Source organism: Charadrius vociferus, unplaced genomic scaffold (genome assembly GCF_000708025.1).
Source record: "Charadrius vociferus isolate BGI_N301 unplaced genomic scaffold, ASM70802v2 scaffold101, whole genome shotgun sequence".
In the NCBI taxonomy this organism is placed as follows: Eukaryota; Metazoa; Chordata; class Aves; order Charadriiformes; family Charadriidae; genus Charadrius; species Charadrius vociferus.
Window position 1 is genome coordinate 2,650,059 of NW_009646941.1, and position 14,901 is coordinate 2,664,959.

Sequence of the window (14,901 nt, forward strand, 5' to 3'; positions counted from 1 at the left end):
GGGGGGGGGAGGATTCCCTTGTTAATTTCAATTCTGTGTGTGCCTGTGTATGTCTGGGTAGTTTGCTAATGAACTTGCTTCAAAGCTGGACTGACTGGCTAGTAGGAGGAGATCTGCTTCTGGAAATAGCTGAGGTTTCAGCCAGTGACTGGGTAAGGGGTCTGTCCAGGTATGGATACTAGACAAAACCTATGCTAATTTTTGAGATCTATGAATGTGGTGTGCATGTGAATCTAGAGTGTATGCGTGTGTGTATTCACTAGTGAACTTCCAATCCTAATGAGCTGGAGAGGAGGAAGAGGACTTGGCTGTTGATATTGCTGTTTACATGATTCGTTCAGTTGGCTCTGTGTTAGTCCGTGTATCTGGTCATGTAATTGTCATGTATGTATTGTGTCTCTTGTCTCTCTGGAATATGTGTTCAGTCTTGCTACTGGCCGGACCTGCATATTGATCCGGCAGCCATCATACCCATGGAACTGGGACAGTAGGAACCTTTGGGGTTTTAGAGTTCAACAGATTTTGCTTTGGTAAACTAGGAAGGAGGAATCCTGTGATTCGCAGAGTCAGAGAACTTTCTGAATTCAACAGTTCCTTTAACACACTCCTCTTCAGGTTGGAATTGTTGTTTTTTTATTTTTATTGCTCCATTATTCTTTTACCTCTTCTATCATTCATTCTTGTTTTCCCTGATCCACTATCTCTTTATTCATTTACAGACCAGTTATATTCTCTTTTTGTTCTCGGATCTCCTTCTATATGACTTCTGATGCTAGTATTTTCTCTTAGCGTCCTGCTTTTCTAAGGACTTATCTGTTTGAACTGTAGTTTGCATTCCAGTCAGTCTCCCTCCCAGTTTCTTTATAGTCTGAAAACAAGCAGTCAACTGTATTAATATTTGTGCAGTGTTAAGTTTTAATTGGGATGGTGTATGTAAGTATTGTATTCCTTTGTTTATTTTATCACTGCAATTTGGAATCTTGTCTTAAGAATTTAAAATCCGTTTCCCAAATGTGGAAGGGGGTAGGCGGGGGAAGAAAAAAGATGTGTACTGCCTGAGACAGAACTTCCAAAACATACGAAGTTGGCTTTGAAGTATTTGGACAGGTTCATAAGATGCTTATAAGGATCCGTGTAATACTAAATAACATGAAGAAGTATACAGAAAAAATTCTACGAAGAAGTCTACAGGCTGGCATCCTTTTGGTAATTTTCTCTGTAATCTTCCCAATACCATGTGCAGGCTTGGCAAAAAGACAAAATTTAACTACTGGTCTGAAAAAGCAATGGTGGGGGCAAGTTAGGAGCACAAGGTTTGGATTACATACATTCTAGAATGGAATTGAAGAGATATCTCTCAATTTTTAAGTCAAGAATAGAACAGTAACAGCTCTCAACTTGACATGAGTATTTCTCTTGCTCCAGTTCAAAGTGTTGCTGTCAAAGAACCCATTCTCTAAAAGCAAGCGTAATTCCTAATGAAGGGCTCATAGTCCAGTTTTCTTGTAGGAGCCACAAAAGCTAGTAAATTCACTACAGTGGTGCTTAATAGCAAAGAAATGAATCTGGAGTAAAACATTTACATGTTGTTTAAAGATTTCTCATAGTGGAGAAGTGCAAATACATGTAGCCATTTGAATATATTTGACTTGTTTTTTCAGGTTTTGATGAGTTAACTTGTTATTGTGGTGAATCTGTGATTTACCCCCCTGTCCCCTGTGGCACTCAGCCACCAGAGTGTAAAAAAACATGCACCAGGCCACATGACTGTGATCACCCAGGTGAGTTAGGCTGTTCAGTTTTGCTTGGTTTTTTTTTGTTTTGGTGGGGTTTTTTTGTTTGTTTTTTTTTTTTAATCAAAATGCAGAAATGTGTACATAGGTCTATTTGAAAATATCTTTGCTTTTTTTACTAGATGCTTTTGCAGTAGTTGTGAATATTTCCAAAAATCTACACTTAGAAGCCGACTGACTAAAAACTTGCCATGAATACTAGTAGTAGTACTTCTGACTGGTAGAAGCATTGTGGATTTTTTTCTGATCATTATTAATAGTCACAACACATTAAATGCTGTATTCCAAAGATTAAGTGTTCTGTTGAAACAGTAGAATAATCTAGTGAACGTTCCTTGGAATTACATTAGCTGATCGCAAAAAATATAGCACAAGTTAAACAGACACGCTTTCTGACAAATTCTGTTTGATAGTATAACCCTGTTCAGAAGTTACAACATTCTCTGCTATTTAATTTGGAAAATATGGAAGAATATTCACCTAAAAACTTGCCATCATAATTTTTAAAGAATATTTTAAAGAACATGTTATCGTTGTGTGAAGCATCGTAATTCCCATAAATAGTGTAGTTCTGAAATGCAAACTCATGTTTAATAGTCTTTACTTTCTCCTTTAGTGCATTTGACTGAAGTATGCTAATAAAACTGTGCTGGCTTTTATATTTCCGTGACTGCAGTGTACCATTCATGTCATAGTGAGGAGAAATGTCCACCCTGTACCTATCTCACTCAGAAGTGGTGTATGGGCAAACATGAAGTAAGTCTGGACACCTAATGTTTTTGAATACTAAGTAATGGTCTAGGACTGTAAGCTTAAATTTTTGTGGCCTCTTTGGAATGGATGTTACTGGAATTTGAGTTTAATGTGATTAAATCAGAAAAGTATGTCTTTTGTGCCATACGCATACAGATCAATTGCTATATTGGACTATGATATAAAGAAAAACTCAGTCTTTGTCCAAAGATATTTTAGTATTATGATTCTTGCATGGACAATGCCAAATGAAGGTGTGAGCAGTAGAAGTACCTCGAGATTTGCATTTATAACTTTTCATTTTTAGTTGTCATCTTTTTCTTCCCCTCTTCCAGCTGCGAAGTAATATTCCTTGTCATCTCTCTGACATTTCCTGCGGACTTCGCTGCAATCAAATGTTAAAATGTGGAATGCACAAATGTAAAAGAATCTGTCATAAAGGAGAATGTCTTATAGATGAAGAGTGTAAACAGCCATGTATTATTCCAAGGCTATATTGTAATCACCCCTGTATGGCTCCATGTCATCCTTCTGCACCCTGCCCAACAACATCCTGCTGTGCAAAGGTTAGATAAACAAAGAAAATTCAGAGGTGAATTGTATGGTTTAATTATCAGCCAATAACAGCTGTTACAAAAAATGACGTTTTGTATATTGATAGCATGACATTTTTTCTGTAAATTTATTATATTGAATTAAATAAAAATATTCATCACTTCTAATTACTCATTATTCCACTGAATTGGGACTTCTTAAAGGAATAAATTTACCTCCCTCACACCCCTCAGTGGCCATAAAAAGACAAAAGTTTAAAAAAAGCTGTTCTTGTGTGACAGGTTGATCTTCAATGTGAATGTGGAAGAAGAAAGGAGAGCATGATTTGCTCAGAAGCATCTAATACGTATCAAAGGTTTGTGCTTTAATGATTGTTTTAATTTATTACTGGTTTTACTTCTTTGCAGCTTGATTAAATTTCAGGCTTGACTAAATATATTTAATGCACAAGTTTTTTCACACTTTTTTTTGTACTTTTGCGTACAGTTTCTTTTTTTTTTTTTTTTGGTGTTCCCCTGAGCTTTCAAACCAGCTATGCTGTACTAGAACACCTTCCTCTTTTCACTGCTGTCAGTCTAACTGTGGTGGTGTGTCAAAGCTTGAATCTCCTGTCTGTGGAACTCTGATCTAACCACATAGGGCAATTGGATACAGACTAATTGGGTAGGTCCAGGTTCAGGCTCCTAAATGTAGGTGATTACAAATCCATTTGTGAGTTGCTGTCTAAGTTGCCCTTAATGTGTGATGGAACTTAGTCAATATAGATGATGGAAGCTAAAGAGTGATTTGAAGTTATTCTGAAATAGCTGCATTTAGGCAGGAGAGATTCAGCATCTAAATCTTGGTTCTTAATATGCAAACTCAGTCCTACCCAACTCCATTTATTGCAGTACATTTGACTCCAGGTCCTATTTCTAAACTTATTTCTCTTTCTTACAATAGAGAGCACGGAAGGGACAACAAAAAGAAGAAAAGTAGGGCTTTTGAGCTTTTGGAATGAAAATAGCAAACACTAATAAAAATAATAATAATAATAATAAAATCTTACTCTGAGACTGTGATTGAGATGGAGTCAAAAATTAATCTAGAGGTGCAACCAGAGTTCTGCACTGCACCCCATTTGATAGAAGAGCACAGTCACAGATTCTTCCTGTCTTTCAAAGAAAGCTTCTTAATGATTGTTTTGTTTGGAACTGCTATTTGAGGGCCTGATACTAGCCCAGCTTAGCATATGCCTCTTTGTTCCTCCTGAACACTGCCCACATTCAAATTCTGACAGAAGATGGCTTATCATCTATGTAATAGGTGCTTAATACTACCTAATGAAAATGAAGAGAAAAATGTGCTGATCAGAAACAGTTAAGAACAATTGTAGTAAATACTAAGTTGAATGCAAGACAGACTTACAGGAGGGGTGATAATTTATCTTTTAGAAAAAAAGGTGGGGTTTTTTTAAGTTCTATCTCACTATGAATACAAATCAGAAGACTGACTCAACTTTGAAATACCAGTTTAAATTGGCACGTGCTTGTCACTAATGATAAGCTAGGAAGCTAACATATTTGCAAGTCGAAATTGTCGAAGGCTATTATTTCTCCACCGTTCCTATACCTCAGGCACTGAAAAAGTACTCATACAAGGAAAATGGTTATTTGAAGTCCGTGAGAGCTGAACACATGTGTTTATTTATCTAATTAGAGCCCAAGTCAAAAGGGAAAGAAACAATTAGTTTTAAGCAAGTGTTTGTATCTGTTGGTCAAATGTGTTCATGTATGTTTACAGATTACTCTTAGACCATGTGATATTAACAAAAGCACCACTTAATGCCAGCTAAGTTTGTATGATAATTCCAACCATTCAGGTCGCTGAAAGATAAAAATAGTCTGATTTTGTGGGAGTTAAGTTTGGCTTTTTTCCCCACTGTCTACACACTTGGGTAGGGGGAAAAAAAAAACAACAACAAAGAAAAACCCCGAACCAAAACGCAAACACAACAAAGTAACTCTTGTAGTACTACTGTCAAAAGGTCAACAAATTAATGGCATATCCAAGTTTTCTCAAAAACGTTATAGGAATGAAGCTTTGAGCTTTGTCAGTGAAAGAAACAGGAAGAACAGGGAACGGGAAAGTGAGTGTGCTGCTATATTGGTACATGTGATACAAATGATGGTGTCATATTATCTAATGGCCCATTACCTAGACTTTGTCACCGCCTGATAAATGCGAGGCTGATGATGCCCCTAAGTGCTTTTTGTTTTTATGTAATATGATTATCTTCCTTCCTGATACATGATTAGTTCTCAATGTGACGCAAAACATATCCTTTTGCCTGGATTTAACAGAAAAAATGGTTCAGAGGATAGAATGTTCAATTTTCAGGATTTTGTTTGAGAATGGTGTGGGATATTTCACTAAAAACTTGCTGTATATTTTAGTTACAGAAATTTTAGCAAGAAAATCAGACTGGGAAGGCTTGTTATTGAAGGGAATGATGAAGAATATTTATAAAGAAAATTGTAACAGTCTCAGTAGGCATTTTGCTCTTTCCTTATGGTTTGTATCATCCACATTTTCTAAGCAAATTTTTAAGTATTTTATAAATTCACTTTACCGGTTTTAGTTGCACACAGTTAAGGAAAAATGAGATAAAAGTTAAAAAGGCTATTAAAGCTATATGGTCAGCTGTAGTTTGAACCTTAAGCAGGAGAGAAGAAAGAGTATTTCCATTGTCTAGTTTAAACTTGCTTAGAATTAATGCTCTGGAAAGTTCCTTGAAGAAGCATGTCCAGTTGTTAGTCTTGCTGCTAGTTAGTTGCTTGAGGGGGAGGAGAGAGAGTAACCATATTTTTTGTAGCTAGATTATGCTTCTGAAACTAGATGATGTGGAACTAGAGTCCCATTCCATAATCTGATGAGGAAATGGTCAGTCTGTTTTACTTCCTCCACCTGGAGGTTTACATCTTCAGCTTTATACACTGTTTCAAAGGTTTATGTGTTGCTTTAAATGAAATCTAACACTCTTCTTTTTCAGAATAGCTGCTATATCTATAGCCACTAAGTTAACAGATCTACAGCTTGGAGATTCAGTGGAAATCAGTAGGCTTATTACGAAAAAAGAAATGAAGCAGGCTCGGTAAGGAGATATGTATAGAAACATATTTGAAACGCTTGTGTGTACCTGAAACATAGGCGATGTGAAAAATACATAATATTGTGAGCAAAATCCCAGCTAAAACAGGCAGACTTTAAATAGCCTGACTCTACTGTAACAATACTGCTAAAGGAGTATTTTGCAATTCCTTAGCAGTTCATGGTTTTGCTTTCATGTAGAATGAGTTCTCCGTCATTGGCTGGTTTGTTGTTACAATTATGTGTGGAACAGTATAATTGTGGTTTCAGAGTTTCTTTCTACCCAGCAAACTCCTTAGAGTTCCTCTGGATTTTTTCAGATTTCTAGACGGTATAACTTTTAGCTATTATCTTCTGTTTCAGCACCCAGCATTCCTTCCTGGATGATTAATAGGGCATATTTTCCCCATGTCATCATCTTACTATTTATAATATTTTTCTATTACCCTTTTTAGATTTCTTACATTTGTATCTCAATTTGATTGGTGTTTCTGTGTTGTTATACAGGCTGGCACTGCAAATCTGCTTTTTAAGTCACAAAACCACTTGTGACTTAAGTTTGGTGATTTTTCTATTCCTCCTGATGTTCCTCAGGATTTGAATAGCTTGTCTTTTACTTTTAGTATCATTTCTGTAAGGAATTATCAAGTTTCTCCAACATCCTTCTGTCAGAAATTTGACTTCCTGAAATATTTGCCTTTGAAGTCCCTAATTTCTGGGTTTAGTTTATTTTCTGTTACCGTGTCTGCTCTCTTAATTGTGAATTTAATTATTTAAGTCTCAGTCTGTTATGTGTGTTAAAATCTAATATTTCTTTATACTGTGTAAAATCAAAATAGTGAAATTTCCCATACAGTTTCTTCATGGCTTCCTGTATCAAAAGCTATACCAGCATACTAGTCATTCTGTTCTGTTTATTTATTTAATGTCTGTGAAATGGGAGCACATTATTACCAAGTGGTTTTGGGTAATTTTCTACACTGAAATACTTTTAACTCTGAATGTATGGGCAAGATGAACTAACACCAGAAACGACATGTGGGAGCATCTGCTCATCCCAGTCTCCAGCTTCATTCTAATTCAGCCAGTGTCCTACTTCAGAAGAAAGTGGGGGGAAAAAACAAGGTGAAAGATGGAGAGCCATACTGACTTCTGTATGCAGCTTTAAAGACCATGGTATAAGAAAGACAAATAGGAAGTTATAACTGAGTCTTTTTTTAGCCTACCCTGTTTGTTTCTATTAACTGAATATTCAAAAATGTATAATATAAGCATTAACTTCTGTCTCTAGAATTACTGTAGAATAATCTCTGCTTTACCCAGACTGAGCCTCAACTACTTTGTTCCTGTTTGTATCACAATGTCAACCAGATACGAATACACTCAACAATATGAAGCCAACTTCAGCTTCTCTAAAAAAAAAAAAAAGGAGTCACTGTTTAAAGAAAGCAACCATTTGGTGGTACTAGAACTTGGAGGGAGGATGGGGGTGTGGGGGATAGAAGGGAGGACGACTTTTTCAGCTACTGATGCTGCAAATCTGTCATAACAGCTGTATACTTGCCAGGAGAGCAAATAAAACACCAGTGTTTCTGATGGTCTCCCAGCCTTTGCAATGTGTAATATAAACTGTGTTGTAGTCACCTGCTGCATGTCTTTCTGTGTGGGCAGACTTACACTGCCCTTTCCTTGAATAGTTGAAATTACCAGAGAGGACTTTTCTTTGTGCAAATCTTTCCTAATACAATAGCTGAACTGTGGCAGCTAGCCTTTATTCAAGGACAGTCAGAGGAAGTATTCACCCTTCCCCAATCTTTTAATTTACCAAATACTGGGGTGAGGGGGAAAGAGATGGTGGCACATAAAATATTTATTCTTAAATTTCTAGTTTATTGTCAAACTCTAGTATTTTGAAAGTAGCTTACAAATCTGCTTCATTTATTTATGATAGCAGAATAATTCATGCAAACTGTGCAGAGATTTCCTTTCTTTGTTTCTCTCTCTGCTCCTATCTGTAGACATTTTATACTTTAGTTTGGTTTCATTATTAGGGTTTGGGGCTTTTATGGTGACAAATTTGGTCAGTCCTAGAGTAGCTTCTCTAAATTGGCTACATTCCACTTTTAGAGAAGGAGAAAATGATTCTTCAAGCAAATTACTTTTAAACAGTACCAGGTTGATCTTAGAATGCAAGTATGTTATCTCTCTTCTGCTTCCTTTGAGAAAACCACCAGAAGTTCTGGATCCTGTAGCTGTGTGTCTTTAAACATCATACATGTCACTGAATGAACCAGTTTCCCCTGTAGAAATTATTTGTTTGAAATCAAGGAACTGTTATCAACAGGATCAATTCACTTATACAGTCTAAAGGACAGAAGTTTGTAACTGCCTCTGTGAAATTCTGGAGAACTCTTGATCCTTCTCTCACATTTTAATCCCTTAAAATAAAATTATAAAGTACCTCTCAAGGATGAGACAGGAACTGAAATTTATGACTCTACTCTGACATGAGAAGTTACGGGCTCAGTTGAAATACTGATTTTTATGGTGCATCATAATCCTCCATCTGCATAGCTAACTTTCCTGTTTTCCCTGGATGACAATATTTTCTGATGCACAGGAGTAAGGGACCTTGTCACATCTTCCTTTGCCAATTTCGCATCCTTCCTAGCATCCCCTCAATGCCAGTATCAACTGCATTTTTTTCTCAAATGATCTGATTTACCAATATAATAAAATATTAATTCAGAAGCTGTTTTTCTCAGCTGCCATATGGCTTTGGTAATTGCTGCTTCTATTCAAGACCTAGAGAAGGGCTTGCATACTCAAAGATCTTTGTTGTTTAGTTGGTAGGTGTTAGCTGTATTACCTCATCTCGCATACTCTTCTCTGTTCTTTTGCCTCTGATAACAACAAAGCTACAGTTTGAAAAACATGAGTAGCAACAGTGTTTCTAATTGTATTTTTCTTTCATAATTCAGGTTGCAATGTGACGAGGAATGCTTAGCTCTTCAGAGGAACAGGTGGGCAATGAACTTGCTTGGGTTTTTCTCAGAATAATTCCAGGTTCAATAAGTTAATGGGGAAAAAAATCCTTTCCTGCATGACTAAGAGAACTGATAAATGTGGAGATGATTCCTGTATTATAGGGATATGTATTGAGTGATCTGAGATCTTACTAAAATATTCTAGTGCAAAGTCCTAAATGAGCAGTTTTAAATGTACAGACTGTACCTTTTGTGAGCTGTTCATGTGTATTAATAACCCATATCTTTAGTCTTCAGTGACAGCATGTTTGGGAGGCTGGGGGGATTTGTGTGTTTATTTTTGTTTGGTTGTGCTTATGTTTTGGCTTTTTCCTCCTACCCTCAAATTTAGGCGTCTTGCTGAAGCTCTTGAAATAGACGATAATTCTGATCCTTTTAACATCCGTTCTTCTGGACCAAAGTACAGTGACCTTTTAAAAGAAGATGCAAGGTATGTGTTCTGATTATGAGAGGTGTCAGTGTTGAGAGCAAGATGGGAAGTGCCGAATAGTTCTATTTACTCTTGTAAAAATGCCTGTTTACTCTTCTCTCCTGCCTTGGCAATAGGTGATAATTGAGGCAAAGGAAGTGGGGTGCACTTCTCAAGACCTCCAAAACGAGAACCTCCATGTGCCTGACAGGTTGCTTTCTTCTGTGACAGGACCAGATTTAGAATGGGAACATCTACTATTCTTCTCACTACTAATCAATACCTGTACTTCTCATATCTCCACTGCTTTCATACACTACCAACCCCCATCTCTGTGCTCCTTGTAAACTTTTCAAGACAAAGACAAAAGTGATAACTAAGTAATGAAATATGCTGTCATAGCCTGACATTATTTCCCTCCACCAGTCTCATTTTTTTTTTGCCTTACGGCCTTTATTTTAAAAAATAAAGAAATGGAATTCATAGAACACTTGGTTGGTGCAGAACTAAGCCTATACCAGTTCTGACTGCAAAGGGGGCTGCTAGACTGAAACATCTGAAAATGAGGCAATAAAAAGTCAAGGTAGTATCAAAAGCATCCCACTACTAAATACTATTCAATCTGGAATGACAGGAAGAGGTCAGACACATTTTTAAAAAGATGTTTAAATGATAAGTGTCATCTAAGAAGTTTTTATTCTTGTGTGTGTGTTTGTAGGCATGACATTAGTTTTCACCAGCTCTGAGGTTTTAGAACAGCTGAATCGGTTTTGCTCTTGCTTCACTGTCCTAATGATGCATAAATTTCATATTTTTGTGAGGATGTTTTCTACTTGAAAATCCTTTGTTTAATTTGCTAATGTGTTGAGATAAGTGAAAATTTTACATAAATAGTCACACAGATTTTAAGAGTAAATCACCTCTTGCTTTACTTCCGACTGATTAGCCTACTGCAAGATAAAAGCTGAATGTTTTCATTGTGGAGGTACTTTTATTAGTATTTGCACTTAAAAGTGGTGTTTTTGTAAGGACTATTCTCTTAAGTGCATACAGAATATGTTTTGCTCTACCTCTTTCAGAAAACAAAGCAAACATTTTCACTTTCTTACAGTGTTGAATACCTTGTGTTGTGTGTGTAGTCCACTGTTTTTCTTTTTTTTTTTTAATACTATCCAGCCTCACCTTTCTGTCAGCCATTCTCTACCTGTAGTGCAGTGTTCATCTTTCATGAACAGAACTGACCAGAATCATGTGCTTGTATTCCAGACGGTCTAACAGATACGTTGAAAAGTAGCCTTAATGCTTCCACACTTCTCTATGAAAATATCTCTTCTGAGTCATTCTGTGATTTTACTTGCATTTCCTTTGTAGCCACATTATATCGGTAACTCATGATAAACTAATACACCCAGGCTATTCATGCTGATTCACAGCTTAAAGCAAAATTTTCTGTTAGTCCTCAAGTCAATGACTCTGCAGGTTGAATTACTAGATTTCATTTAGCTAGCCTTCAAGATACGTTTCTCCCTGTATTAACACAACTCTCTTTACATAAGCAGCAACCTGCGATTTGTAAAGCTATGGCTTTATGAACTTACTTCCTTGACTGCTCTTGATGATCTTTTTATCTCAGCAGTCTTGCAAAAGTCCTGCGTTTCCCTTATAATGGCAGGATCTACAAAGTGTATCTGTTACAGTATTTTTTTTCAGGTAGCTCTGAAATCTGTATAAGTTTTGACAGATGCATTTATTCTTGCTTGAGCAGGTCACTCCAGTAATCCAAGAGTTCAGGGCTTGTGGATTTCTGCAGAGTGTAAGTTATACATCTATGTATGGGATCTCAGAATGATGAGAAATACGACAGCTGCCTTCCTGTGCATTCAGGGTTACTGCCTCAAGAAGAAGGCAGCTGCCAAAACCATGAGTAGAATGCCATGATATTATCTTGTTTAGGCAATGCATTGATCTGTGAAGCTGATACATTTTCAAGGGCTGAAAAAAATGCACATCTACAAATGAGAAAACTTGAGAAAGCTGTGAGAAAACTCGTGATTTTGAGCTATAATCATTAATTACAGAACCCTAAAGCTCCAAGATGCAGTACAACTCCAGGTAACAGGAAGAAGATGAGTAAGTGGATGCCAAGATAATATGTCTCCTTTGTAGGAGAGTGACAGGAGAAGGGCGCACCAGCAGTAGCATGGTAATGCTGCTGCATGATGATCTTGCTGATGTGTTTGTTAGAATCTGACAAGGAGTCAGAAGGAAAGTCTCTACACCATACAGCTTTATATGGGGACATACCCTGCTGCAAAGGAGAATCTATTTTATAGCATGGAGGTGACTGTACCAGTACAACTGAGCACACATCATGGGGTACAGATCCACTGGGTGGATGCTTCAGCACTGACCTTTCTGAGAGGCTCCAGAAACAGATACAGAGAGAAAGCAAACGCTCGAGTTGGCCCATTGACATGAAGTTGGAAGGTAGACTGGCACAAATATCAATGCCTAGTTTGACAAGGATGATGCCAAGGCTTCTGTTTGATGAATTAAGACTACTGCAGGAGGAGAGGAGAACATTTGGAATATCTGGCCACACGGAGCTACACAGAAGAGATTTCTTACTTTGTCACTGGCTGTTGAAGACCCCACAGCAGCTGCATGGACCATGGAAATCTCGGATCAAATGGTTAAGTCTAGAGAGACACTGAGCGAGTTGGGTCCTTTGTAGACATCTTAGCCAGTCTTCCCAAGAGATAACTCTCCACGCGCTGTTGTAGACAATGAAGGCAGAGCCAAACCCTCCTGTGTGTGAACTGGCAACGGGAGCAGTGTACAGGTTTAGGGGTAGGAGAACTTTGTAGCTTTCTTAAATAAGAACTGAAGCCTGAAGGAAGGGGCAGTGAGGGCAGCTTCTCAAGCACGTGACTGGCAAACTGCAAGCTTGGAATGTCAGTCACTTAGAAGCAAAATCTTGCACTGGCAAGTATTGCAAGAAGAAGGAGGTTTTTGGCAAAGGCATCAAAAACTATGGAAAGCAGAAAATACACAGCAAGAACTGCAGTGAAAAACCAAGCAGAAAAATGGCAGTAGGCCTGCTGCTGCTTGCATGCAATGGAATTGATAGGCTTAGGAGAAGTCTAATGTATACCATTTATAGACACTGCACAGAAAAAGAGACTTTCAAGTGCACCACTGCAAAATTTCAGTATACTCACTGTCAGATCAGATGTGTTTATTCTAAGAACCACTTCATTTCCTTGCTGTACATTATTTCTCATTAAGTGTAGACACTTGCAGGTTAGAACATAGGACATCAAAATGAGCAGTTAGTTGGTTGTTTGGCCATAACCAATTGTAAATAGCTTAATTGAAAGAATCAGGCAAATCATGATTTCTGTGCTAGTAAGCAATAACAATACTCCTTTTAAAATAAAACAACAACAAAACAACACATTTGGCAAAACTTGGAAAACTTATTGTAAGAGGTCAGATAAGTAACTCAAAAGAATTAAAAATACTTGAGAAAATACTTCAGTCAGGTAATAGGTACCCATTAATATCCTGGGAAATGGAGACACTCCATTTGGTTTTCATAGGGCAGTATGAATTGTAAATTCATTAATTTGTAAATATACAAGTGAATTCCACCTGAGGACAACCACAAATGAAATTTCTCAAAAAGGATATGAGCAAATTGATGAGACACCAAAACAAGCAACCTAAAACTGCAAGACTAGAACCAGAGACAAGTACAGGTGAGAAATAAGCAGTAGCCAGTTCTTACTGTCCCTATTCACCCAGGTATCTGATCAGGATCACACAGAGAAGACTACTGAACTTGCAGGACTTTTTGTTCATCTTTTTTTTGAAATTATTTACAAAAGGCTTTGTTTTTTTCCTCATCTTAATGGACAGTTTCTTTTACCCTTTGCCTTTCAAGATCTTTGCTAACAGCTGAGCTTGCCAATGTTTCTTGGCAACTGGAGGCCTCTTTTTGCCCTTCAGTGAAGTGTGGTTTCATGCATCTGTATAGCTAGGAATAAAGAGTATACTTCCGCTTGCATGATGACCTGACACTTCCCTCTTCTCATGTCATAGTGGTCTAACGAGGTTTGCTCCCAAATTTGGAAAGGAAAGACTGCTCACTGTTGAAAAGTCTTACTTGTGCTTAGTCAGCTATAGTGACAGAGGAGTAAGCAGCCTGAAATACTATTCTTCACTCCGAACATCTAGATACAGAAGATGCATCTTCCTGTTGGATTGCCTCAGCTGTTCACTGGTGCATCTAGAACTCTCTAGGGCAATCCAGATGTTTGTTGAGGGTATCTCTTTCAAAGGAAACTTTCAGATTGAGGAATACTGAAGTCCACCATTTCCTTGAAGATTCCTCATCCCAAGTTATGCTCCCTCAGAATCTTCTTGATGATTCAAAAAACAATTGTTCTGTCGCACCCACCATCTGCATTGGCCTGCCCTTTGTTGTTTCTGTCTGAAGAGCTGGTAGGTTGGGGCTCACTCAGATCATCAGGTGGTTCATGGTTGTTTTTCCATGAAGTTCTATAAGAAAGATTCTGGAGGTAGAAAGTACACATAAAACACTTGCCTCACCTTTGAACGTACATATGGTTAGTTACAACTCTGCCATTGTGTAGTATAGAATCATGCAATTGTCTAGGTTGTAAAGGATCTTTAAGATCAAGTCCAACCATTAACCTAATACTGCCAAAACCACCACTAAACCATGTCCCTAAGCACCACCTCTACTTGTCTTTTACATACCTCCAGGGATGGTGATTCAACCACTTCCCTGGGCAGGCTGTTCCAATGCTTGACAACCCTTGCTGTGAAGAATTTTTTTCCCAATATCCATCCTAAACTTCCCCTGGCACAACTTGAGGCCAGTTCCTCTTGTCCTATCACCAATTACTTGGGAGAAGAGACCAACCGCCACCTCACTACAACCTCCTTTCAGGTAGTTGTAGAGAGTGATAAGGTCTCCCCTCATCCTCCTGTTCTCCAGGCTAAACAACTCCAGTTCCCTCAGCCTCTCCTTATAAGATTTCTTCTCTAGACCCCTCACCAGCCTTGTTGGCCTTCTCTGGACACGCTCCAGAATCTCAATGTATTTCTTGTAGTGAGGGTCCCAAAACTGAATGCAGTATTTGAGGTGTAGCCTTACTAGTGCGGAGTACAGTGGGACAATCACTTC

The 14,901-nt window shown here is 37.8% G+C and overlaps 1 protein-coding gene across 1 annotated transcript in view; it reads left to right on the forward strand.

Moving 5' to 3' along the window:
• NFX1 (nuclear transcription factor, X-box binding 1) overlaps positions 1–14,901 on the forward strand; it is a 67,418-nt gene that overhangs the window by 39,911 nt on the left and 12,606 nt on the right. Inside the window, 7 exon segments of the mRNA XM_009895055.1 lie at positions 1,662–1,781; positions 2,470–2,549; positions 2,882–3,112; positions 3,383–3,456; positions 6,133–6,234; positions 9,212–9,253; positions 9,609–9,707. Coding sequence (XP_009893357.1) covers positions 1,662–1,781; positions 2,470–2,549; positions 2,882–3,112; positions 3,383–3,456; positions 6,133–6,234; positions 9,212–9,253; positions 9,609–9,707 — 748 coding nt within the window.